The sequence below is a fragment of the Rhinoraja longicauda genome, chromosome 11 (assembly GCF_053455715.1).
Source record: "Rhinoraja longicauda isolate Sanriku21f chromosome 11, sRhiLon1.1, whole genome shotgun sequence".
In the NCBI taxonomy this organism is placed as follows: Eukaryota; Metazoa; Chordata; class Chondrichthyes; order Rajiformes; family Arhynchobatidae; genus Rhinoraja; species Rhinoraja longicauda.
Window position 1 is genome coordinate 54701496 of NC_135963.1, and position 26304 is coordinate 54727799.

Sequence of the window (26304 nt, forward strand, 5' to 3'; positions counted from 1 at the left end):
CCATCAGGAGCAATTTAGAGGTCAATTAACCTACAAACCTGCCGTCTTTGGGATGTGGCAGGAAACTGTGACCACCAGGTTCAATAACAGCTTCTTCCCAACAACCATCAAGCTCTTGAACACTGCACTAACCTCAACTGTGAATCTCTATGGAATGTCTTTAGTTGCACTAAGAACTAATTGCACTAATATTGGGGTTCCTCATGTATTCTTATTTTATTTATTATATATTATCTGTATATATTGTGTTCATGGGCCTGTTATGGTGATGTAAGTAAGAAGTTCATTGTTCCACTAATCGTACGCATCACAATTAAACAGTCTTAACTGTTATGTTTTACTGGCCTGTTGTGCCGCAGTTGAGAACTGTACAGTAGCAGTCACTACATATGACAATTAAACACACTTGACTCTAACCTTAACTATGAATGAAGTGTCTGCACAAATATTGAGATTATTAATATAATAACCCAAAATTCAATAAATTATCTGCTTACAGGCCTGTTGTGCAGCAACCAAGAACTGCACACTCTTGACTCTGACCTCAACTATGAACCTGTATGGAGTGTCTTTGGTTGCACATTGCGGTTATGAATTTATTGAATTTTGGCTTATATATTATCTGTATATATTGTGTTTAAAGGCCTGGAGTAAGTAAGAATTGCAGTTTCACGGTTGGTATCCATCACAATTAAAATGGTAACTCTTGTGTTTACAGGCCTGTTATGCAGCAAGAAGAAGTGTACAGTAGCACTGTTGGTACATATGACAATTAAGCATTCTTGATTCTGACCTCAACTATGAACCTGTGTGCAGTAGTATCTGTGCACTAGTATTGCACGGTTGGTAATGCAATTGCACTGTCGATACATACAACAATTAAACACTCGTCTCTTGAGCAGTCTATATTTACAATAACTAAATACCTGTCTAGCAGCAAGTCTAGACTGCACAGTTGCACTATCGGTACATACAACAACTAAACCGGGATTGTTTGCCAGGGATCGACCTCTGAGCTCCAACCGCGGGAGCCTGCGGACTTTAACATCGTGGAGCTCGCGATCTCTGGTTAGAGACTGACTTCAGGAGCTCCAAGCCGTAGGAGCTTCGACCACCCTGACGCAGGAGCTTCAACCGCCAGCTGTGGGAGCATTGATTGCCATGACGGATGGTTCAACTGCCCAAACCGCGGGAGAAAAATGGGGGGAAATTAGGCTTTATTGCCTTCCATCACAGTGAGGAATGTGGAATCCACTGTGGTGTATGTTTATGTTGTCTTTTATGTAGTTGTGTGTCTTGTTGCTTTTTTTAGTATGGCTGTATGGTAATATGAATATCACTGTACCTTAATTGGTACACGTGACAATAAAAGACCTTTGAAACCTTAAACACTTATGTTTACAAGGCTATTGTGTAGCAATGCAACACTGCACAGATGCACAAGAAAACTAAACAGTCTAAACTCTTGTGTTTGTAAGTCAAGACTACACAGGTTCTTATAATAACTAAACATTCTTTTGTTTACAAGTCTACACTGCATAGTTGCATTGTTGGTGCATATAATAACTAAACACTGGTGTTTACAAGTCAACACTACACCGTTGTGTTGTTGGTGCATATAATAACTAAACACTTGTGTTTACAAGTCTGCACTGCACAGTTACATTGTTGGTGCATATATATAACTAAACACTCTTGTGTTTACAAGTCTACGCTGCACAGTTGCATTGTTGGTGCATATATATATATAACTAAACACTCTTGTGTTTACAAGTCTACACTGCACAGCTGCATTGTTGGCACAGTTGCATTGTTGACTTGTGTTTACAAGTCTACACTGCACAGTTGCATTGTTGGTGCACATATATATATAACTGACCACTCTTGTGTTTACAAGTCTACACTGCACAGTTACATTGTTGGTGCACACACACATATATATATATATATATATATAACTGACCACCCTTATGTTTACAAGTCTACACTGCAGTTACATTGTTGGTGCGCACACACACACATATATATATATATATATATAACTGAACACTCTTGTGTTTACAAGTCTACACTGCACAGTTACATTGTTGGTGCACACATATATATATATATATATATATAAAACTGAACACCCTTGTGTTTACAAGTCTATACTGCACAGTTGCACAGCCGACAGACAACAATTGAACACTCTGGAGCCTTGCCCCCATTGTCTGGGCGGGGTCTGCGTTGTCTGTGTGACGTAGAAGGGGCGGGGCTGGACGCGGGCCGCGCAAGCGCGCTGGGGGCGGGGCGGGGCTGGGCTCGGCGGGACGGGCCGAAGCGGTCGCTCGGACCGACCGACGGACGGGAAGTGAACTGGGGCGGACAGGGACAGGGACAGGGACACGGACAGACGGGCCCGGAGGCCAGGCCTTGTGTATGGTCCGCTTACGGCGCCGGGGTCGGCTGCCAGCGGAGCGGGGCTGCCACCGCCAGCACGCCGTCGCCACTGCCGCCATGTACGGCGGGTCGAGGCCGCGGCCCAGGCCCAGGCCAAGGTACCGCGGGGGAGGAGGAGGGGGAGGCGGCCCCCGCGGCGGCTGGTACTCGGAGCAGGAACAACCGCCGCCGCTCGACGTCTTCCAGGCCAACGGGCGGCTGTGGCGGGCCCAGAACTGCCTGGGCAAGGGCTCGTCCGCCGCCGTGTACGGGGTGAGGTCGGGCACCGCCCGCGCCGCCGTCAAACAGTTCGTGCACGACACCAAGTCCGACTACGGCTTCCTCACCGAGAGTGGCGTGCTGGAGGAGCTGCAGGGCCACCGCAACATCGGTAACCGAGCCCTGGGGCCTGGGGTACAGGGGAGGAGAGCGGGGCCTGGGGGAGAGTGGGGCCTGGGGTACAGGGGGGAGCGGCGTGTTGGAGGAGCTGCAGGGCCACCGCAACATCGGTAACCGAGCCCTGGGGCCTGGGGTACAGGGGAGGAGAGCGGGGCCTGGGGTACAGGGGGGAGCGGCGTGTTGGAGGAGCTGCAGGGCCACCGCAACATCGGTAACTGGGGCCTGGGGTACAGGGGGAGAGCGGGGCCTGGGGTACAGGGGGGAGAGCGGGGCCTGGGGTACAGGGGGGAGAGCGGGGCCTGGGGTACAGGGGGGAGAGCGGGGCCTGGGGTACAGGGGGGAGAGCGGGGCCTGGGGTACAGGGGGGAGAGCGGGGCCTGGGGGAGAGCGGGGCCTGGGGTACAGGGGGAGAGCGGGGCCTGGGGGAGAGCGGGGCCTGGGGGAGAGCGGGGCCTGGGGTACAGGGGGAGAGCGGGGCCTGGGGGAGAGCGGGGCCTGGGGTACAGGGGGAGAGCGGGGCCTGGGGTACAGGGGGAGAGCGGGGCCTGGGGGAGAGCGGGGCCTGGGGTACAGGGGGAGAGCGGGGCCTGGGGGAGAGCGGGGCCTGGGGTACAGGGGGAGAGCGGGGCCTGGGGTACAGGGGGAGAGCGGGGCCTGGGGGAGAGCGGGGCCTGGGGTACAGGGGGGGAGGAAGCGGGGTCTGGGGTGCAGGGGGGGAGCGGGGCCTGGGGTACATGGGGAGAGCGGGGCCTGGGGAAAAGGGGGAGAGCGGGGCCTGGGGTACAGGGGGGGAGGAAGCGGGGTCTGGGGTGCAGGGGGGGAGCGGGGCCTGGGGAAAAGGGGGAGAGCGGGGCCTGGGGGAGAGCGGCGTGCTGGAGGAGCTGCAGGGCCACCGCAACATCGGTAACCGAGCCCTGGGGTACAGGGGAGGAGAGTGGGGCCTGGGGTACGGGGGATGGGAGAGAGCTGGGGGAGAGCGGCGTGCTGGAGGAGCTGCAGGGCCACCGCAACATCGGTAACCGAGCCCCCCGGGGCCTGGGGTACAAGGGGGGGGAGAGTGGGGCCTGGGGTACAGGGGGGGAGAGTGGGGGCTGGGGTACAGGGGGGGGGGGAGAGTGGGGCCTGGGGTACGGGGGGGGAGTGGGGGCTGGGGTACAGAGGGGGAGGGAGTGGGGGCTGGGGTACAGGGGGGAGAGTGGGGCCTGGGGTACAGGGGGGGGGAGTGGGGCCTGGGGTACAGGGGGGGGAGTGTGGGGCCTGGGGTACGGGGGGGGGAGAGTGGGGCCTGGGGTACGGGGGGGGGAGAGTGGGGCCTGGGGTACAGGGGGAGAGCGGCGTGCTGGAGGAGCTACATCGGTAACCGAGCCCCCCTGGGGTCTGGGGTAATGGGGTGAGCGGCGTGCTGGAGGAGCTACAGGGCCACCGCGACATCGTTAACCGAGTCCGGGGCCTGGGGAGCTGGGAGAGTGAGGCCTGGGGTACAGGGGGAGAGCGGGGCCTGGGGTGTAGGGGAGATCGGCGTGCTGGAAGAGTTGCAGGGCCAACGCAACATCGGTAATTTAGCCCGGGGATCTGGGGCAGGGGAGAGTGAGAGTTGGGTTAGGGGGAGAGTACGGTACCGGAGGGGCTGCAGGGCCACCACAACATCGGTAACCAAACCTAGGGAGTGGGGGTCGGAACCTGCGGAGTTGGAGGAGCTACAGGAACATCGGTAACAGGACGGGGTAGGCACAGGTCTTCAACCCTCCGTCTCCATACGTTATGATTATGATCAGAGAGTCACGTTCCTGTTTTGGTTCATTTACTATAACAGCGTTCAGGACAGTAATGCCACTAGAGATATGCCCAAGTTTGTTTATCAGCGTATCCCACATGCTGTTACATAGATGAATTCTAAACTGCTAAAAAGTCTATCTGCACCCTTTTGTTAGTGTAAAGTATACTTTAGTACAATTTCAACACCGGTGAAATCTTTATAGTATTTAAACCCCAGCCAATCCATTTTCAAAACGGTTTAATCATTAGGTTGCTGTTTGTGGAAGTTTGCTACACTCATGTTTTATGTTAAAACTGGTCTGCACATTACAATTTCATTTTTGGCAGTGTTTTAGCATGATCCAAGTCTGCAAGCGCATTGCATTTTGCTGCACTGCGACCTAACTTTTTATAATACTGGGTTACATTGACTAAAACTGAGGCAGTAAATATCAAGTGTAGTGGAACTGTATGTGGATAAGAATTTGGACAGCATGTTGACCAGAATAACTTGTCTGTTGTGCTTTGCTTTTCCGAAGAATGTCTGTTTGAGGGAAGAAACTACAGCATATTTAGTATTAAAAGCATTCATAAAGTTATTAAATGCAATAGCTTAATGAAAATACATACCAGAAGTCAATATCAAGGCATATTGAGTTACATCAGAACTTATTTGTCATGGATGTAAATTAAACTTGTAGAAACAAGGAACTGCAGGTGCTGATTTACCGAAAAATGCACAGTTCTGGCGTAACTCAGTGGGTCAAGCAGCATCCCTGGAGAACATGGATAGGTGATAATTCGGGTCAAGACGGTCTCCACCCGAAACGTCATCTATCCATGTTCTCCAGATATGCTGCCTGACCTGCTGAGTTACTCTAGCACTTTGCATGAGGCTTATGTTTTTTTGGAATCAAGAAAAAGGAAGTGGGTAAGTTACTGGAACAAATCTATACCTATAAACTAATACTATAGGGCGGCATGGTGGCGCAGCGGTAGAGTTGCTGCCTTACAGTGAATGCAGCGCCGGAGACTCAGGTTCGATCCTGACTACGGGCGCCGTCTGTACGGAGCTTGTACGTTCTCCCCGTGACCTGCGTGGGGTTTCTCCGAGATCTTCGTTTTCCTCCCACACTCCAAAGACGTACAGGTATGTAGGTTAATTGGCTGGGCGATGTAAAAATTGTCCCTAATGGGTGTAGGATAGTGTTAGCGTGCGGGGATCGCTGGGCGGCGCGGACCCGGTGGGCCGAAGGGCCTGTTTCTGAGCTGTGTCTCTAAATCTAAAAATCTATATGCATTTCCCCGGGATTTTTTTGCCGTGTCATTTTTGAGAGGTTTGTAACCCGTTTCAAAATACTGCGTTTCTTCTACGCATGTACAGCTTAAAGCATGTCAAGTATGAGAACTGTTGTAGTGTAGAAAACCAGTAACTAACTTAAGTAGAGTAGATATGTCAAGTAATAATGCACTATTGGTTAGTTCAGTGGAGTGAATTGCATTGCTCTGAATACTAATATTTCTTTTGTACTTGCCCAAACTATTTTGAAGCATCTGAAAACATGAGATCATGTTGCAAGAGAAGATTTCAGTTTCCAATCATCTCCGGACCCAACTCTTCCAGTGTCCACAACTTCAATTAAAATTTGTGATCACTGCAGCAGTGTTGCATGCTACAGAGGCTTGTATGATGCAATGAAAATAAATTGATTATCAATCAAATTGTCTGATGATTAACACACACCCTGTCCATCTCATCAATTATTTTTGCACAATGACCACGGGATTCTCATTCAATTTCTGTGTAATAATTTTTTCCTTGGCACCTTGGACAATCACCCAAAGTATGGCACCCTTCTCTTTGCCTTAATATCAGAATATTAGGTGGCGTAGCGGTAGAGCTACTGCCTTACAGCGCCAGAGACCCATCCTGACTACGGGTGCTTGTCTATACGGAGTTTGTACATTCTCCCCATGACCTGCGTGGGTTTTCTCCGAGATCTTTGGTTTCCCCCCACACCCCAAAGACGTACAGGTTTGTAGGTTAATTGGCTTGGCATAAATGTTGTTTTTTTTAAATGTCCCTAGTGTGCAGGGATTGCTGGTCGGTGCAGACTCGGTGGGGCAGAGGGCCTGTTTCTGCACTGTATCTCTAAACTAAACTAAACATTTGGAAAATACTACATTAAATCAAGCACAAAGGGTAAGTAGCTAGTGACATTTTGATGACAGTAGTTTGTAGAAAGCCCCATCAGGAAATAGCTGTTTTTGCGGTAAATGAGAAAGCATCAGTAGAATAACGCTTGACGTTGCATCAGACTCACGCTTCCTGTTAAAGGCTTTAATACATACACCTTCTTTTGAAGCAATTCAAAATGACAGTAACTGAAGTAAGACAATTACTATTCTAAAGTTTGGTTAAAAACTATTTCTACCTAAATCATGGTAAGAGTATAACTAACTTTTTCACCCATTCTGGACATCAGTAATAGAACGTAGAACTGTACAGTATAGAATCAGGCTCTTCGGCCCATAATGTCTGTGCTAAACATAACTAGATTGCCTAACTAATCTTGGCATCATTTATGACAATAAACTAAACTAATCTCCTCTGGCCGCTCGTGATCCATATCCCTCCAGATCCATGTGCCTATCTAAAAGGCTCGTAAATAAAAGCATATAGAAATGCGAATTCCTCTCCGTTTTGTTCAATTGCCAACAGATTACTTTTTCTTGGATTCTGATTGCAGTATCTACTCTACACAGTTGCTGCATTCTTAAATGGAAGACACAATACACTTGTGGTTCACTATTTGGAGATGTTTCCAATCAGCATAATATTTCTACTCTGGTCCAGCCTGATATGAATGCAGGAGTTTCAGTTGATTATATCATCTTCACAATTGATTTGTAACTAGGTCCTATGGTCACACATTTGAGGCAACAGTGCATTTGAATCATCAGAACAATCACAATTAGGAAGTGGTTATTTTACAGAATTATTTATAGGTTTGGATAGACTACGGTAATGCATGATGAAGGGTTAAGCTACTGATCTTTCACGTTACCATTTCTCGTGTTTAACAGCATGGAAGAATTTATCTGCTTCAGGTGTTCCCGATGTGGACTCCTGTACATCAGCTAGACACAGCATTGACCTGGCGATCATTCTGCTGAACACTTGCGCTCAGTCTGTCAAGGCCTACCGGATCTCTCGGTTGCTAAACACCATAATCCCATTCCCACACTGACCTTTCTGTCCTCGGCCTCCTCCATTGCCAGAGTGAGGCAACATGCACACTGGAGGAACAGCACCTCGTATCCTGTGTAGGTAGCTTACAACCCAATGGTATAAATACTGAATTCTCTAATGCTAGGTAACTTCTACAAGCACCACCCTTCCCTTCTTTCACTAAAACTCTGTTAACGGGTTCCTAGTTTGCAAAGATGTATCCCGCTTGGGCTCACACCATCTCTAGCCAACAATTGGCCCATCAGGGAACCTCCTTGCCTGAGGTCATCTATTACTGGTCCTGATTTGTCCCGTTTTTTTTCTCACATTCATTCCACTCGCACCCCACTACAATCAGTCTGAAGGACTGGGAAGTCATGAAGCACACCATCGATTTTATCTTGTACTTGATCTTATCTAGTTAAACTCACGATGTCATTGCAGCCTTGCCTTGTACTCCATACAGAAATGCAGTTTTGTTCTTTCATCCTGTTTTCCTGCATCTTAAATGTCCATTTCACCTCAACCTTTTCCAGTTCTGATAAAAATCATTGATCTGACACGTACCTGGCCTGATGAATACTGCAGGCAGCACCTGTGGAATGGACGGCTGACTTTTCTTCAGACTGAAGAAAGGTCCTGACCCAAAACGTTGTCTGTCCATTCCTTCCATTGATGCCGCCTGATGTGCTGAGTTCCTCCAGTATTTTTTTAATTTTTTTAAGGTATAATTCCTTAACTATTTGAATGACGACAATCACATCTGTGTTAGCTAGTTGTGAGTTCATACCCTGGCTGCAGTGGTGTACAGAAGTACTACACTGACTAGACATCATGGGCACTCCATGTCAGCACAGAAATTAATTTTGGCTTGACTCATCCACCGTGACCAAGATGTCCAACCAAGCTAGTTCCACTTCCCTGCACTTGTCCCATGTACTTTCCTGTCCACCTCCCTGTCACAGTGGCGTTTAAATGTAATTGTGCCCGCCTCAACCACTTCTTCTGGCAGCTCCTATCACATTCGCTCCACCTTTTTGTGTGAAGAAGCTGCCATCTTTTTGCTCTCATCTTAAACCTATCCCCTTTAATTTTAGATTCTCCTCTCCTGGAGGAAAGACTATGGCTAATATTCAAGTGAACTCCACTGCAACCGATACTGGTGATTTTCTCAACACACAGCTCAACAAGGCTGTCTGGATGGGGGTGGGGGGCTTACCTGCAGTCAGTGGCAGGTCATATTTCTAGAAATACTTGACTGGAATAAGCAATTGTACATAGACACAAAATGCTGGAGTAATTCAGCGGGACAGGCAGCATCTCTGGAGAGGAATGGGTGATGAAAGGTCATCCCTCTCTCTCTCTCTCTCTCTCTCTCGAGAAATGCTGCCAGTCCCACTGAGTTACTCCAGCATTTTGTGTCCATCTTTGGTTTAAACCAGCATCTGCTCCTTCCTACTCACAAGCAATTGTACGCTGCAGCTGAGAGTACATAGAGCTGTCAAGCATAACAACAGGCCCTTCTTTTACAAAAAGCATTGAAGGATATGGTCCAGACGCAGGCAACTGGGGTTAGCGTAGATGGGGGATGAGCGCGGTGGGCTTTAGAGAGTCACAGCGTCGAAACGGGCCCTTCGGCCCACTTATTGCGCGCTGACCAATGATTACCGATACACTGGTTCTATCCTGCACACGAGAGACAAATTACAATTTACCAAAGCCTATTAACCTGCAAGTTTGTGGAATGTGGGAGCAAACTGGAGCACCCGGAGGCAAACCACGCAGTCACGGGGAGAATGTTCAAACTCCGTACATGCAACACCCATAGTAAGAATCAAGCCTGAGTCTCTGGTATGTGTGAAGCAGCAGCTCTACCACTGAACCACAATGCTGCCTCAAGGCTCGTGACAATGATTATTTGTTTCATGTGGATTAATTTACAATTTCTCCTATATGTTTCCAGTGACTTTGTACGGGCGATTTTCTAACGTCTCCTACACGAACCACCGTTGTAACTGCATTTTGCTGGAACTGTTGGACGTCAGTGTGTCTGAGCTGCTGCTACAATCCATCAGTCGAGGGCATTCGATGTGGATGATCCAGCACTGTGCACGGGATGTCCTGAGTGCCCTGGCTTTCATTCACCACGAGGGCTACGTGCACGCAGATCTCAAACCCTGCAACATCCTCTGGAGCGCCGAGGATGAATGCTTCAAACTCATTGACTTTGGGCTGAGCTTCCAAGAGGGAAACCAGGTAAATCCACCTTTACGTGAGAGTGGAGCTTGAACGACGAATTTCTAAAAGCAGACTTTGTGGATTATTTGCTCACTGCTCTTAACGGCAAACAGGTTTGACCCGGCTAATTAAATGCAGTAGAAACAAGGAACTGTAGGTGTTTGTTTACAAAAAAAAAAGAAACTGCTCTGAAGTAACTGGACTTTATGGTGCACTACATGTTATTTATTCCCTTAACCTGTACCTGTACACTGTGGACGGCTCGATTTTAATCATGTATAGTCCTCTTTCTTTTCAAATCTTTTAATTACATTTTCAAAAAAATGATAAGCATAACGGTGATATTGATACATAGGGATCAGGATTACATTAACAACAAAATGTAACCTAAATATAAATCCAGTTTCAAAATACATATAGAGTATAGACCTCCCAGTCTCTATGTGATTATAGATAAAAGGTTAAAAGAGAACTTGTGTGTATTAAAAAAAATAAAAAATTAACCCCCTAAACTAAAATAAGCAAACAAACCAAAAAAACCAACAAAACAGAATCTGGGCTGCAAAAAAATTCAACAGTTTAGACCCCTGTTTGTTGTCAAATCCATTCCACCGTATAAAGGTAAAAAATTATTATAATGGCTGGAGAGGGAACAACTTATATCGTGTGAAAATATTGAATAAAGCTTCCCCAAGTCCTATCAAATTTAACCGAGGGATCAACAATATCACTCCTATTTTTTTCTAAATTTAAACATGATATTGTTTCAGAATACCAATGGAGTTTGGTAGGAGGATTAGAGTTTTTCCGTTTAAATAAAATAGATCTTCTGGCAATTAATGTAGTAAAAGCAATCAACCGACGGGCTGAAAGGGACAGATGAATAGAATCTAACATTGGTAGCCCAAAAATTGTAGTAATAGGGTGAGGTTGTAAATCAATACCTAAAACAGAAATAGTATCAAAAATTTCTTTCCAATATTTTTCCAAAAGTGGGCAAGACCAAAACATATGAGTCAGCGAAGCCACTTCAGAATTACATCTATCACAAGTAGGGTTTATATGACCATAAAAACGTTCTAACATATCTTTTGACATATGTGCTCTGTGAAGCACCTTAAATTGTATCAGAGCGTGTCTTGCACACATTGAGGAGGTATTGACTAATTGAAGAATCCTCTCCCATTTCTCTATAGGTAAAGAAATTTGAAGTTCTCTTTCCCAATCATTCTTAATTTTATCAGATGTACCTACTTGTAATTTCAAAATCAACTCATAGTCGATATTAAACCTTTCTGATAAGAGTTCGTGTAAAAAAAAATCTGTGATTTTGGTTTGATGTGGTAACGGAAAAGAGGGTAAAGTAGCCTTCAAAAAATGTCTAATTTGCAAATATCTAAAAAAATATGTGAATTCGGCAAATTATATTTATTGGGCAGTTGTTCAAAAGACATAAAACAACTGTCTAAAAACAAATCACAAAAATATACTAATTCCTTCCTTCTGTTGGCTGGTTAGCATCCAACAAAAAGCTTTTCACTGTACCTCGGTACATGTGACAATAAACTAACTCAATTAATAGTTCGCAGCTCTTTATTCCTTTTTCTTCTTGTACCTTCTGTTTTGTCATCTCGGGCCTTTCTCCAACCATCTTTCTATGAAAACCCCTCCTCGCCTGCGCTCAACTATTATTTAAGTGACACCTTACTCTGCCTCTCTTCCAGCTTTCTTCCCCCCCCCCCCTCCATCAGCCTGAAAAAGGGTCCAGACTCAAAACATGTTTTCCGGGGATGTTGCCTGACCTGAATTACTCCAGCATTTTGTGTGTCTTTTTTTAATTAAATGCAGTAATGTTTAATTCCATTCAGATCTTTGAAACAAATATTTGATCTGACATTTTGGTAACTTTTGTGGAGTAAGGGAGATGTGTGAACACTGAGAATGACCAGAGTTCTGGAGGTACTTGTATGTAATATAACAATTGCACTTATAAAAGCTTAACTCTTAAATAATTCACATTACAGCTTCAATAAGTGGAAAGCCGGAATTCTAGCAGTTTTTAGTGGGGTAAATGATAAATTAGAAAACTTCATTAATCAGAATGGGGCTCAAATTTCCCATAAGTGGCGATTTTAGAACATAGAACAATACTGGTAAGGAACATAGGCCATAATGAAGCCATTAAACTAAACTGTCTGCACGTGATCCATATATCTCTATAACCATGTGCCTATCTAAATGCCACTATTGTATCTGCCTCCACCACCACCCCTGGCAGTGCTTTCCAGGCACCCACCACTCTGTTGGGAAAAAAAACTTGTCCCCGCACATCTCCTTTAAACTTTTCCCCTCTCGCCTTAAAGCTATGCCCTCTAGTATTTAATATTTCCACCTTTGCAGGGAGAAAAGGTTCAGACTGTACCATATCTATACCTCTCATAATTTTATATCAAGTTTCCTCTCAACGCTCCAGAGAAAAGAGAAGATTGTGTGTTGAATAAATTACATCAACAACATTCAAAGAAGTTCATTGCATGAGCCATACAGATTAGTGCAGTTAGGGTTTAAAGTTCACAGATGTCTCAGTCTGGACCCTAATCATTGGCAATCATTATGAATGAAATAATGCCTACAATCAGCTGCTTGAGTTTTTGGGACCAAATGTTTCAAGTAATTACCAATCAATAATGCAGCTAAAGAAATCTAATTAATCTTTGCAATGTAGCTCTCCTATTTTAACTTTTAAATGGTAAATTTTGTCAAGCTAGAAGTTGTTGCTGTTTCTTTGCACATTTGGATAGTTGGTTTCTTGAAGTACATTTATCAATAAGTTATTCTCATAAGTGTTGGATTTGTATTTAAAAATATAAAAAATGTAGCAAGGGGGTTTATAAGTGCCTGTTGGAGCAAATGGAGATTACGCGGAGTTGGTAATAGAAGCTCAGGTGGTTTATTAAAAAATGGTGGGCACCAGGAGACTAGTCAAACCTGATCTGAGTGCGAGTTTGGTACAGCTGACAAGATTACACAGAAATTTGATTAACAGTAAAACTAGGTCTTGATTACAGAATAAAATGATTATCCACAGGTCTAACTTAGTTGACAGTAGATGCAGTTTCCTGTTACAATGATGGGTGCATGCTATAATATAAGAAAATAACTGCAGATGCTGGTACAAATCGAAGGTATTTATTCACAAAATGCTGGAGTAACTCAGCAGGTCAGGCAGCATCTCAGGAGAGAAGGAATGGCTGACGTTTCTCTCAGGAGAGAAGGAATAGTTGACGTTGAAGAAGGGTCTCGACCCGAAACGTCACCCATTCCTTCTCTCCTGAGATGCTGCCTGACCTGCTGAGTTACTCCAGCATTTTGTGAATAAATACCTTCGGTGCATGCTATCTCATCATCAATGATGTTCCTGAATCTTGGGTGTCGTCACTGCTGCATTCCATGCCTCTACTTTTAGGCTTTGTCTACGGTACCCTGTCACCACATTAGCACCGTCCACAATATTAGCCCTCGCTATTCTTTCCCCTACTCCAGAGTCGAAACTAAATTGCAACTGAAAAGCAATAACCTGCAGGGAAAGATCTGTGAATTGCCTACTTAATGATGCGATAATTTAGGGTTCAGTCGTGAACTGTCTTTGTTTGCTTACTCTGTACAGGATGTGAAATACATTCAAACGGATGGTTACAGAGCTCCCGAAGCAGAGTTGCATAATATTCTTGCACAGATGGGTTTGGAAAGTAATACAGAATGCACGACAACAGTTGATATTTGGAGTCTCGGAATAATTTTGCTGGAAATGTTCTCAGGAATTAAACTGAAAGAGACGATCAGATCTCCACAATGGAAGGTAAGAATCAACATTCACTGGATCAGGCGAATGAAAATATGCAGTGTAAAATGGATTCCCAAGGCAACATCACCGTGGATGCACCATACAATTCATCTGAATGGATCACAGCCTGGTATGGCAACCACTCTGTCCAAGATCACAGGAAATCAGACACTTGCCGTGAACACACAAAGCAGCCTATACCTCCCGATCGACTCCCTTCTATATTTCACACTCTCTCAGGAAAGTGGGGCAATTAAAGCGAGAAAGAAACCAGAACTGAAGCAGCACCATGGTCTTGCAGGGTGATTATTACAGTCACAGGGACAGGTGCAGCCATAAAGTCAAACAGTGTGGAAACAGACCTTCAGCTCAACTTGTCATTGCTGACCAAGGTTTCCTCTACACCCGTCCCACCTGCCAGCGTTTGTATCACTATAAACCTTCCCTATCCATGTATCTGCCCAAATGTCTTTCAAATCTTGTTACAGTACCTGCCTCAACTACCTCCCCTGGCAGCTCGCTCCATGCAGCTACCACCACCCTTTGTGTAAAAAAGTTACCCGTCAGTTTCATATTCAGTCTTTCCCCCCCTCATCTTAAACCTATGATTCCACAACCCTGGGTAAAAGACTGTGCATTTATTCCCCTCATGATTTTATACAGATGGAGGATACAGGGAAAGCAACTGAAGGCAGTTGGTTTGGTCCTTCCGATGTATAAAAATGTTTAAGTTCTTGACTTCAGACTTATTTCCCGGGTGGATTTGAAAAAATTCTGCCAGAACAGGAAACGTGGATGGCATGTAGCATTTGTTAACTTACAAGGGTTACATTGATTTGAGTCCGGACACATAAGCTACCCGCGCTTGAACGTCAGAAAATTGTGGTAATTTAAAAAAAAAAAAAATTGTCCCTTGATCATCCCTTTCTCGGTACCATCTGCAACTTCTTTCATGTAACATATCTCCTTGCCCTTTGTTTTACAGTGGTGCAGCTGGTAGAGTTGCTGTCTCACAGCGCCAGAGACCTGGGTTTGTTCCTGACCTCGGGTGCTGTCTGTGTGAAGTTTGCACATTCTCCCAGTGACTGTACGGGTGCTCCGGATTCCTCCCACATCCCAAAGACGTGCAGGTTTGTAGGTTAATTGGCCTTTGTAAATTGCCCCGTGCGTGTAGGGAGTGGATGAGGAAGTGGGATAACCTAGAACTAGCATGCGAACTCATCAGGAAGGCTGGCTCCGTCCTAGGGGCCGAGTTGGATTTGTGGGAGGTGGTCTTGGAGGGGAGGATGCTCCTAAAACTGCAGAGCATCTTGAACAACACAGCTCACCTCCCCCCATGACACACTGGTCAACGTGAGGAGCACCTTCAGCAACAGACTGGTTCCACCAAGATGCAGCACAGAGCGCCACAGGAGATCTTTCTTCCCTGTGGCTATCAAACTGTACAACTCCTCCCCCTTCTGTCGTGGGATAGACTGAGACTGACTCCTCTTCCCCGCCCGCCCCCATCCCAATCTTTGCACATCCCCAAGCCTTTTCCACTCGTCACTTTAATTTAATGTTTCATATATTTTGTGTTTTTATGACTGTTGGCAGATCAATTTCCCTCCTGGGATAAATAAAGTTCTATCATATCATAATGAGTGGATGGTCAACGTGAACTCAGTTGGCCAAAGGGTCTGTGTCCATGCTGTATCTTTCAATTGTAGCTAGAAACTATCTGATATCCATCATAATTCCATGGGACCTCTAGAAGAGAAAGTTCATACGGTCGTCATTTAGAAGGATGAGAGGCGATCTTATCGAAACGTATAAGATTATTAAGGGGTTGGACACGTTAGAGGCAGGAAACATGTTCCCAAATGTCGGGGGAGTCCAGAACAAGGGGCCACAGTTTAAGAATAAGGGGTAGGCCATTTGGAACTGAGATGAGGGAAAACGTTTTCAGTCGGAGTTGTGAATCTGTGGAATTCTCTGCCTCAGAGGGCAGTGGAGGCCAGTTCTCTGGATGCATTCAAGAGAGAGCTAGATAGTCAAGTCAAGTCAATTTTATTTGTATAGCACATTTAAAAACAACCCACGTTGACCAAAGTGCTGTACATCTGATTAGGTACTAAGGGAAAAAAGAAAGAAAGAAAAAATAGAGCTCTTAAGGATAGCAGAGTCAGGGGGTATGGGGAGAAGGCAGGAACGGGGTACTGATTGAGAATGATCAGCCATGATCACATTGAATGGCGGTGCTGGCTCGAAGGGCCGGGTGGCCTCCTCCTGCACCTATTGTCTATTGTAAGGAATAGAAGTAGAATTAGGCCATTTGGCCCATCAAGTCTACTCCACCATTCAATCATGGCTGATCTATCTCTCCCTCCTAACCCCATTCTCCTGCCTTCCCATAACCTCTGACACCCGTACTAATCAAGAATCTATCTATCTCTGCCTTAAAAATATCCACTGACTTGGCCTCCACAGCCTTCTGTGGCAAATAACTCCACAGATTCATCACCTTCTGACTAAAGAGCTGGAACAGAAAGAAGACAAATCATTTTTATTTAGAAGAATTAAATTGACTGAAAGATACAACACGGGAACAGACTCCTCAAGCTCACAACGATCATCGATCATCCATTCACACTAATTCCGGTATCCCAAGAGAGGTATAAAATATGCACTCAAAATGTGGACGAATAATACCAGAATAATTGTTTTGCAAGTTTTAAAATAGTTGCTTTTCCAAGTCCTCACTGTTACAATTATATCCCAAATGTTGTACTCTGATCTCAACACTTTTGTTTTATTCTGTCCAGGCCAACAGTTCTGCTGTCATAGATTCAATTTTTGCAAGTAAAGATTTGGTATATTCAGCTATTCCAGTTTATCACCTCAGAGATGTTATTAAAAGGTAAGTCGCCAACTTTGACTCATTAATGACATCGATCATTTTGTAAAATTTGATTGATATTTGAATGGATTTTTTCCTAATTGAACTAAAAATTGTACCTGTGTATTGTCCAAGTAGCGTAAGGAAAAAAATATTTGTGTTATATGTCACAGTGGAAAGTTGATAGATACAGTTGTTTTAAAGGCATTATTATGAACAATGGTGTTAGTTCAACCGCTCTTAATATTTACGAACATTCACGACAAGGGATAAAGATTTTCACTGTACCTCAGTACGTGTGTCAATAAACTAGACTAAACTAAACAAATCATGTTACCCTTTTCGTGAGGAAATTAGCCTCCATAATGTTAAACTAGATTATTTGTTTAAGATACAGGAGTGAAGTTTAATTCACAGCCTAACTTCTAGGCATGACTGCCGATTCCAATTGTCACAACGTTTTCTACGTTAACTTGTGTCACGTGCGTTTTTAAAAGTTGATTCATGCTAGATCGTGCACTGTTCTACATTGTATGCTTTGTAGGTGTGACAAAAATTATTCAAGTTTATTTTGTAACATTAAATCTGGAGGGCTTGTTTTAAAACAAGCCCTCCAAATGTAACATTACAAAATAAACTTGAATAACTTGATTATGTGCATAATGTTATGAAAATCAAATCCTGAATTATGTTTAAAAAATAGAGTAGACGCTATGTATACTTACAGAATATCACGAGATGTTCATTATAGATATGTAAGCATGCTTTTTAAATTTGGAGGCAGACTTTAGATATTTTTGTGTTATGTAGCACTTTCATGCAGCGTTATCTAGATATACGTTTGCATATGGCTGAAATATAAAATAGGTTGTGTAATCTGTGCAGGATATTTGTGTTTCTCATATTACTTGGTTAAATAATAAAAAGGAAGCAACTGCAAAATGATCAGCCAAGTGGAGCCCTATTAATCTCATTTAATGAATACCTACCTGGTCTATTCTGTGAGATGACTTGTTTCCTTTCTTTCTAGGCTACTTCCTAATCAGCAATCCTAAAATCAACATTTAAATTTCCATCTTCAGGCTTCTGGTTTACAACTCACCTACTGGAGTGCCAGGTGAACATTAGCGTCATAGAGTTAGCAGTATGGAAACAGGCCCTTCTGCTCAACTCATCCATGCTGACCAAATTGCCTGTGTTTTGCCCTCATCCTTCGAAACCTTTCCCATCTACGAAACCGTCCAAATGTCTTTTGAAGGTTGTCATTGCACCCACCTCTGCCACTTCCCCTCTGGCAGTTCTTTCTACATACTCGCCACCTTCTGTGCGAGAAAGTGACCCTGAAGTTTACTTTAAAATCTTTCCCCTTAGAATCCCCTACTGTGAGTAAAAGACAGGCGATTAATCTTAACTGCGCCTCTCATGGCTTTATTCCCCTCTAAGGTCACCCCTGACCTCCAAAACTCCAGTGAACACACAGCCCCAGCATACCCAGTTTCTCCTTTCAACACAAGACTTCCAGTCTCAATAAGATGCTTGTGAAACTTCCCTGCACCCTTTCCTGCTAAATGACATCCTTGCTCTCGCCAGATGACCAGAACTACACATAATACCCCAAGTATATGTCACCAACATCTTGTACAGTTGCAACTTGAAACCCCGGCTCTTGTTCTCAATAGCATCATTGGTTAAATTTACCCTCAGTAGTGAGAGGAGGTTCCCGTGTAAAAATTCAAAAGCAGTTTGAAATTAAAGCCAAGAAATGATCTAAAACACGTAAAAAAACGTCTTTCCGATCATAAGCAACTGTTAGCTTTGATAGTCTTTGCTAGTTGATTGTATGTTAATACCATTAAAGCCAATATATGTCACAAGATGGCACTATCCTTAGGTAGAGGAGGAATTTCTTTAGCCAGAGGGTGGTGAATCTAGACAGCAGTGGAGACCAAGGCATAGGGTATTTTTAAAGCGGATGTTGACAGGTTCTTGATTAGTAAGGATGTCAAAGTTTATGCGGAGAAGGCAGGAGAATAGGTTTGAGAGGGAAAGATAGATCAGCCATGATCGAATGGCGGAGCAGAATGACCTAATGCTGCTCTTATCACTGAAGATCTTTCAATTTGAAAGCACCAGCTCTGGCATAGATTCAAAAAGGTCCTGTTATATTAGAAATTGAAATATATAGATGAAAATAATTATATTCAACCAGCAGAAGGATATTGTGCGTGAAAGATATTTACTCCAACACTTTACAATTTTCACCTTCTGTTTTTTAAATTGCAGTATGCTTCATGATGACCCTGCACAGAGAATCACAGCGGATTGTGCTTTATACAACCCCTTGTTCAGCATTCCCTTTGGTAAGTTCAATGTCCACAGTTAAATACATATTGGTAAAGATTCATAACTTGAATCATAACTCTCGAATGTACATTTTGATGTAACCATGTTGTGAAATGGAATAAAACCGTGAAACTCTGATGATCTGCCTTTTGAATTCCTTCCATTTATCTGGCTTACCCATCCGTACTTAACCCTGATAAGAAAAATGAACAAAAGTCATTAAGTTGTGAAATGACAATCTATTAAGAGGCATTTGAAAATGTGCCTCATGATTGATCAGTGGTGTAAAAGTCAATCTTGGCTTTTATAGAGTCGTACAGCATGAAAATAGACCCTTTGGCCCAACCCGTCCGTGCCAACCAAGGTGCATTTCTGAGCTAGTCACATTTGCCTGCATTTGGCCCGTATCCCTCAAAATCGTTTCTCCCCATGAACCTTTTAAGATTTAACATTTAAGAAACAGTTAGACAGGTACATGGACAGGAGAGGTTTGGAGGGGTATGGGCCAAACGCAGGCCGGTGGGACTAGTGTAGCTGGGACAATGTTGGCCAGTTTGGGCAAGTTGGGCTGAAGGGCCCCTTTCCACATTGTATCACTCTATGACTCTAACCTGTCCGAACCACTTTTAAATATTGTAATTAGAGTTTTGAGTCATTGAAATAGGCCCTTTGGCCCAATTTGCTCATGTTGACCAACCTGCCCATCTGCGCTTGTCCCATCTGCCTGTGTTTGACCCATATCCCTCTAAACCTATCCTATCTATGTACCTATCTAAATGTGTCTTAGATGTTGTACCTGCATTTCTACCCACCTGTATCACTTCCACTGGCAGTTCATCCCACACCCACTACCCCTTCTCACTTTAACTCTGTGCCTTCTTGTTTTAGATTCCCTACTGAGAAAATAAAGACTGACCCTTCACCTTATCTATGCCCCCCATGGTTTTCTAAACCTCCACATTGTCACATTTCATCCTCCTTCACTCCACTGCAAGGCTTCTTTTATACTTCTGAAATTTCCAATTGCTGCCTACTTTTCTTTTGGGAAGTGCCTGTCACAAAATATCTCAGAAGTCTGTACTGGTGTGCAATTCTTTTGATGCATCAGAAAAATGTCAGCCTACCAAACGCAGGCTCGGCGATCGTTTCGCTCAACACTTTCGTCCAGTCCGCCATAACCAACCTGATCTCCCGATGGCTCAGCACTTCAACTCCCCCTTCCACTCCCAGTCTGACCTTTCTGTCATGGGCCTCCTCCAGTGCCACAGTGAGGCCCACCGGAAATTGGAGGAACAGCACCTCATGTTTCGCTTGGGCAGCTTACACCCCACATTGACCTCTCTAACTTTAGATAGTTCCTCTGTCCCTCTCTTCCCCTCCCCTTCCCAGTTCTCCCACTGTCTTCCAGACTCCAACTACATTCTTTCTTTGTCCTGCCGACTCCCCTGACATCAGTCTGAAGAAGGGTCTCGACCCGAAATGTCACCCATTCCTTTTCTCCTGAGATGCTGCCTGGCCTGCTGAGTTACTCCAGCATTTTGTGATACCTTAGAAAAATTTCGCCTCTTACCTTAAAACTATGATGAATTGCCGAGAGTTGTGGACATAGCCCAGTCGATCACTCGGTGCGGACTCCCCGCCATTGACTCCTTCTACACTTCACGCTGCTTCGGAAAAGCAGCTTGAAAGCCTGGTCATTCCTCCTCCTCTCTGCTTCTTTCAAGTAGAAGGCACAGAGGCTTGAAAGCACGCACCACACCAGAACAACTTCTTCCACCCTGTTATCAGGCTTCTGAACGGTTCCACCATAAGCTAGGGTACTGTCTGATTCACCTCTACCCCATGCAGACATTGGACTTTGTCTCTGGACTACAATGTTGAGAGGTACATTCTGCACTCTGTATCTTCCCCCTTGCTCTATCTATTGCACTTGAGTTGGATTTGATTGTACCTGTGCATGGTATGTCTGATCTGTTTGGATACCGTGCAAAGCCAAGCTTTTCACTACATCTCTACGTGTGACAGTAATAAACCTAAACCTAATATCGATAAGCAAATTGTAGTCCTTACCATGTTATTTTTTTATTACTAGCCCCCCATATTGATGATTTGGTCATGCTCCCAACACCCGTTTTGAGACTGCTCAATGTTATTGATCATAACTATCTTCAAAATGAAGAAGAATATGAAGGTCAGTGTTTCCTTTCTCACTTGTAGAAGCAACGTCTAAAACAATTCTGCTTTAATATTGGGAAGAGGCGAGATTTGAGTTAACACCTTAAATATACTCGTGCAAGATATGACTGCATTTGAATTTCATTTAAAATCTCGTGTTTCTTTTCTCAACAGATGTTGTGGAAGATATACGGGAAGAATGTCAGAAGTTTGGACCAGTTTTGTCTCTGTTTGTCCCAAAGGATAACCTTGGTAAAGGCCAGGTACGTAAACATTTAGCTAGAAAGCTTTCCTCTATTTTTATAGTAATAAAGGATAGTTTCCTGGAAAAATATATATAATCTCCTGTATAAGGCAACAGAACAGAGAGTTGTGGATGTAGCCCAGACCATCACGCAAACCAAACTCTCTTCCGTTGACTCCATCCACACTTCCTGCTGCCTTGGCAAGGCCAGCAGCACAATCAAGGACTAGCCTGGACTCTTGAACGGCCATCTTGGCACCAACAGGGAGATCCTCGCACCGAATGTACAGATACAGTGCGAAACGGGCCCTTCAGACCACTGAGTCCACGCCAACCATCAATCACCCGTTCACACTAGTTCTGTGTCATCCCACTTTTTCATTCACTCACATTAGGGGCAATTTTGCGATGGCTAATTAACCTGCACGTCTTTGGGATGTGGGAGGAAACCCACGCAGTCACAGGGAGAAGGTACAAACACCCACACAGACAGCCCACGAAGTCGGAATCGTACCCGGGTCTCAGGCGCAGTAAGGGCACAGCTCCACCAACTGTGCTGCCCTTAAGTAGGGACACCGTTCAAATCGAATTTTAATTCCTCACAGAGAATTAGCAATGCCACCACTGCCAAGAATACCAAATGATTTAAAGATACATCACAAAGGTATTTATTCACAAAATGCTGGAGTAACTCAGCAGGTCAGGCAGCATCTCAGGAGAGAAGGAATGGGTGACGTTTCGGGTCGAGGCCCTTCTTCAAACTGAAGAAGGGTCTCGACCCGAAACGTCACCCATTCCTTCTCTCCTGAGATGCTGCCTGACCTGCTGAGTTACTCCAGCATTTTGTGAATAAATACCTTTGATTTGTACCAGCATCTGCAGTTATTTTCATAAAGACATATCACACATGGTTTGGGAACAGCTACATCCAAGACTGCAAGAAATTGCAGAGAATTGTGGACGCAGCCCAGACGATCACACAAACTAACATTCCCTCCATTGACTCAATTAGCACCTCACGTTGCCTCGGCAGGGTCACCAACATAATCAAGGACAAGTCGCACCCCGACCACTCCCTCTTGTGTGAAAACGCACACCTCCAGATTCAGAGACCATTTCTTCCCAACTGTTATCAGGCGACTGAAGCTACTTTCTAACTACCTCATTGGAGACCCTCAGACTATCTTTTATCAGACTTTACTGGACTGTATCTTCCACTAAACGTTATTCCCTTTATCATGTATCTGTTCACGGCTTGACTGTAACCGTGTATTGTCTTTCCGCTGACTGGACAGCACGCAACAAAAGCTTTTGACTGTACCTCAGTCCACGTGACAATGAACTGAACCAAACTAAACAATGAAGTGTGAGGCACTAATTCTCATTCTTTTTTACAATTAGGTTTTTGTTGAATTCAGAAGCGCTGGGGACTGCAAAATAGCTCAGCAAATGCTGACTGGAAGAATGTTCGATGGCAAGTTTGTTGTGGCTACGTTCTACCCTCTGTGTGCTTACAAGAGGGGATACCTGTATCATACAGTAGTTACTGATACCTAATTTATAATAGGGCATGCTACCTTTTACAATCACCCAAGTCCTTTTTGAAATATTCCTCAATACAGTAGCATAAAGGTTACATGTTTTGCTCTGATTCCTTTTGTGTGTAAGATAGCATTGATTCAAACAGCTAGTCTAGAGAAAGGGTTTACAAATTTAGGGATTAATGTACTTAAAACTGCCGGCAAGTTATTAACAAAATCTATTTTATTACTAGAAATTATAGCCAACCGCTATTGTTGATTTGTAAAGTGCTAATTTAACAGTTTAACTGGCAGAGGTGTCAAAATGCATTCTTGATAATGGGGAGCATGCTGATGAAACCTATTTCATGGATTACTATATCTGAATCTAAATAAATCACAGAACATTTTTGTAAATGGTGGAATAAAAACGAAAAGAGTCTCTCTCAGTGAAGTCATAAAGATCCTATTGGAAGCATTTAGCCATAGCAACCATCAGCCAATCAAATGCAGAGAACTTGTGATGGCTTGAAGGATTTTGATGAGTGCATATCAGGAAACAGCGGAGATAATCTACTTTTTACCGTGGGCAAGTGGTGCCCAGATTTTAGCACAATCTTACAACATTGAACGTTTCAATTTTAGGTAGCTAATCTACAAAAATACTCCCCATCTCCCCTTTTTTCCCCCTTCTTTTCCCTGCGCCCCACCTGGATGCACCCATTTCTCCCATTGCTCCCTCCCCTTTCTCCTATACTCCTTCCTTTGGCTTCACAATTCGAAATCCTCGCTCACCTGTATCCACCTATCACTCGCCGGCTTTGTCTTGCCCCTCGTCTCTTCCAGCTTTCTATTGCCCGCCCCATCCATCCCCATCACAGTCAATCTGTAGACGGGTCCCGATCCAAAACGTCACCAACCCATGTTCTCCAAAGATGCAAAGTTGTTCCACCACATTGTGTCAATTTCTTTCCATAGAATTCCTCAATAGTTCTTCATTCTTGGTATATCAAATGCTTGAATGGTACGTACACGGGTGTGGTGTGTTGCAAGTTTGGGGAGAAACAAGCAGGTTCTGTACATCCTTTCTCGGCTTTCTCCATTAAGTTTTTTTTTAATTCTCCGTGCGTGGGGAAGGCTTGCCTTGTGTTGAGAGGCCTTGAGCACCAAGGCAGACAAAGACCGAACGAAGGGCAAGTGCTTTAATAGATGAGAAAGTCTGATCAGAAACAACGTGTGCGGATAATTGATGCCACGGTGTCTGGCAAGATGGGGGAGGGAGCCAGCCGACTGCTGGGCACACTTGACTTTCCAGGACATCTTTCTTATCCGCAGCAATAAATCAGTGCTTCCAACAGAGTGGGCCATGTGCAATCATTGTGAGACCAAAAAACCAAGTAGACTGCCGGTTATTTTTAAATCACTTGAGTCTGAATATTTGAAAAAGAAATACTGCTTAAATGATCTTAATAAGCACATTTAGGTAAATTTAGTAGCAGAGTGGTACAAGAACATGCATTTGTACATATATGTTAGAATCCGTGAATGCAATTGACTGTAAAATCAACACACAACAAAAAAAAATAGTAATCATGTGTTAAACAAAAGCTTCAATTTAACTGTCTTGCAGCACTGTTGCCTAATGTTTAAAAATATATATCTGACGTTTTGATGTGGCAATATTGAAAACATTTTAGGAAAGATTTTTTTCCACGTGGCCTTTTACAGGGTCTTTTATCCATTGGTCTGCAGAAACAGCTCATCTAAATCTCGATTATTATTGGAGTCAACAATAACCACAGCACTATCACGATGTCCCCGGCAGTTATAAAGTATTGCTGTGTTTACGTTTTCTACTTCACTGCATTATTCCCAAAAATATTAGAATTACTAAGGTGCAGTATATTTCAGAGTTGATTAAAATTAGCTAATGACCAAAGACAACTTTCTAAAATGGAGCAAATGCAGAACAAGAGTAGAGAACCAATTAACAAAAGCATGGTGATCAAGTCAGACTAAAACAACATCTTCTGTTGGCTTGGGTACAGCATACGTATGCACTCTTAAAATTGTTTCTTTAGGAGTTTTGCTCAGGTACATTTACAAAAGACAATTACAAAAATATTTTTTAAGAATTGACACACTTTAGTTGTACTCTACAATCTCAAATCACTAAATTAATAAACTCCTAGCAATTTATCTGTGGATTAATGACATTTACAATCAAAACTAAATTTATATTTAACCAAATTACATTGGCCAAAAGGAAACTCCATTATTTATTCCAAGATGCTTTATACCGCGTTAAACTATTAAAAAACCTTCCTCCATTGTATTCTAACATGGACGCACATTTTGGTTCTATCTAGGACACCTACCCCTAATTTTCTACAGATATCATCTAAACCATTGCTCAGCCCTTGCATTTATTCGACAAAAGTGAGGTCTCACATCTTCCATTGTTTACAGTGAACTTCAAGACTATTTCTTGGTTTATATCGATACTCAGGCTCTGCCTACCAGCCAACGGTACCTACAAAATGGGATATCTCTCATCTCTCAAATATATGGTTTATTTGGGTTCAAATTAATAGATTTAAATAATAGAGGATTATTTAAATGTTAAAATATTTGAGAATCCATTTGGAATGGTTGCATCTTCAGGCACTGTGCGTCTTAATCGTCATTAGCTTATGTAACTTTTCAGTATTTTCAGAAATAATTTAAAGATAAAACAAATGTAAAAAAACTGACATTTAATCAAGTAATTCTACATTTCTCATTAACATGACAGTAATGTTAAAAGTGATGAATTCACATCAGCTCTGATCTTTTCTGGACAATTGAGGAGAAGAATTTCAACAGTATATATCGAACATTCTTATACAAGGTCTAGGTTTAAAAAAAAGAATACTTTTCTGCAGTTTAGAAAAATCACAAGTCCTTTTGAACGGCATTCTAAAAGCAAAACTATAATCTCCAGACCACATCCCAAAACAAGAGATTATTCCGAGTTGGTTTCATTTTGGTGTTGCTGATTCTGAATGAGAGAGAAACTATGTGGAATTAACTCAATTTAGCTCATTCTGCTTCCTTCACTTTAGGGTCCTGGCCACTCGCTGAATTGGTTCCGTGTAAATTCATGTCCATGGAGAGCAAAATAATATCAAAACATATTTTACACGTGTCCAAAGAGATTTTTTCTCAGTGTATTTATGCAGACCATTGATATTGGTGCTTGGCATTTAAATGCTC

The 26304-nt window shown here is 43.6% G+C and overlaps 1 protein-coding gene across 1 annotated transcript; it reads left to right on the forward strand.

The window, feature by feature from the left end:
• The first annotated feature begins 2292 nt into the window (after positions 1-2292).
• On the forward strand, positions 2293-24404 carry uhmk1 (U2AF homology motif (UHM) kinase 1). Its single transcript, XM_078407761.1, has 8 exons — positions 2293-2812; positions 9771-10063; positions 13713-13904; positions 16694-16788; positions 19051-19127; positions 21203-21301; positions 21460-21548; positions 22931-24404. Exons 1-8 carry the CDS (start codon positions 2422-2424, stop codon positions 23084-23086), a joined length of 1392 nt encoding a protein of 463 aa, XP_078263887.1. The 5' UTR covers positions 2293-2421; the 3' UTR covers positions 23087-24404.
• Positions 24405-26304: the final 1900 nt, after the last annotated feature.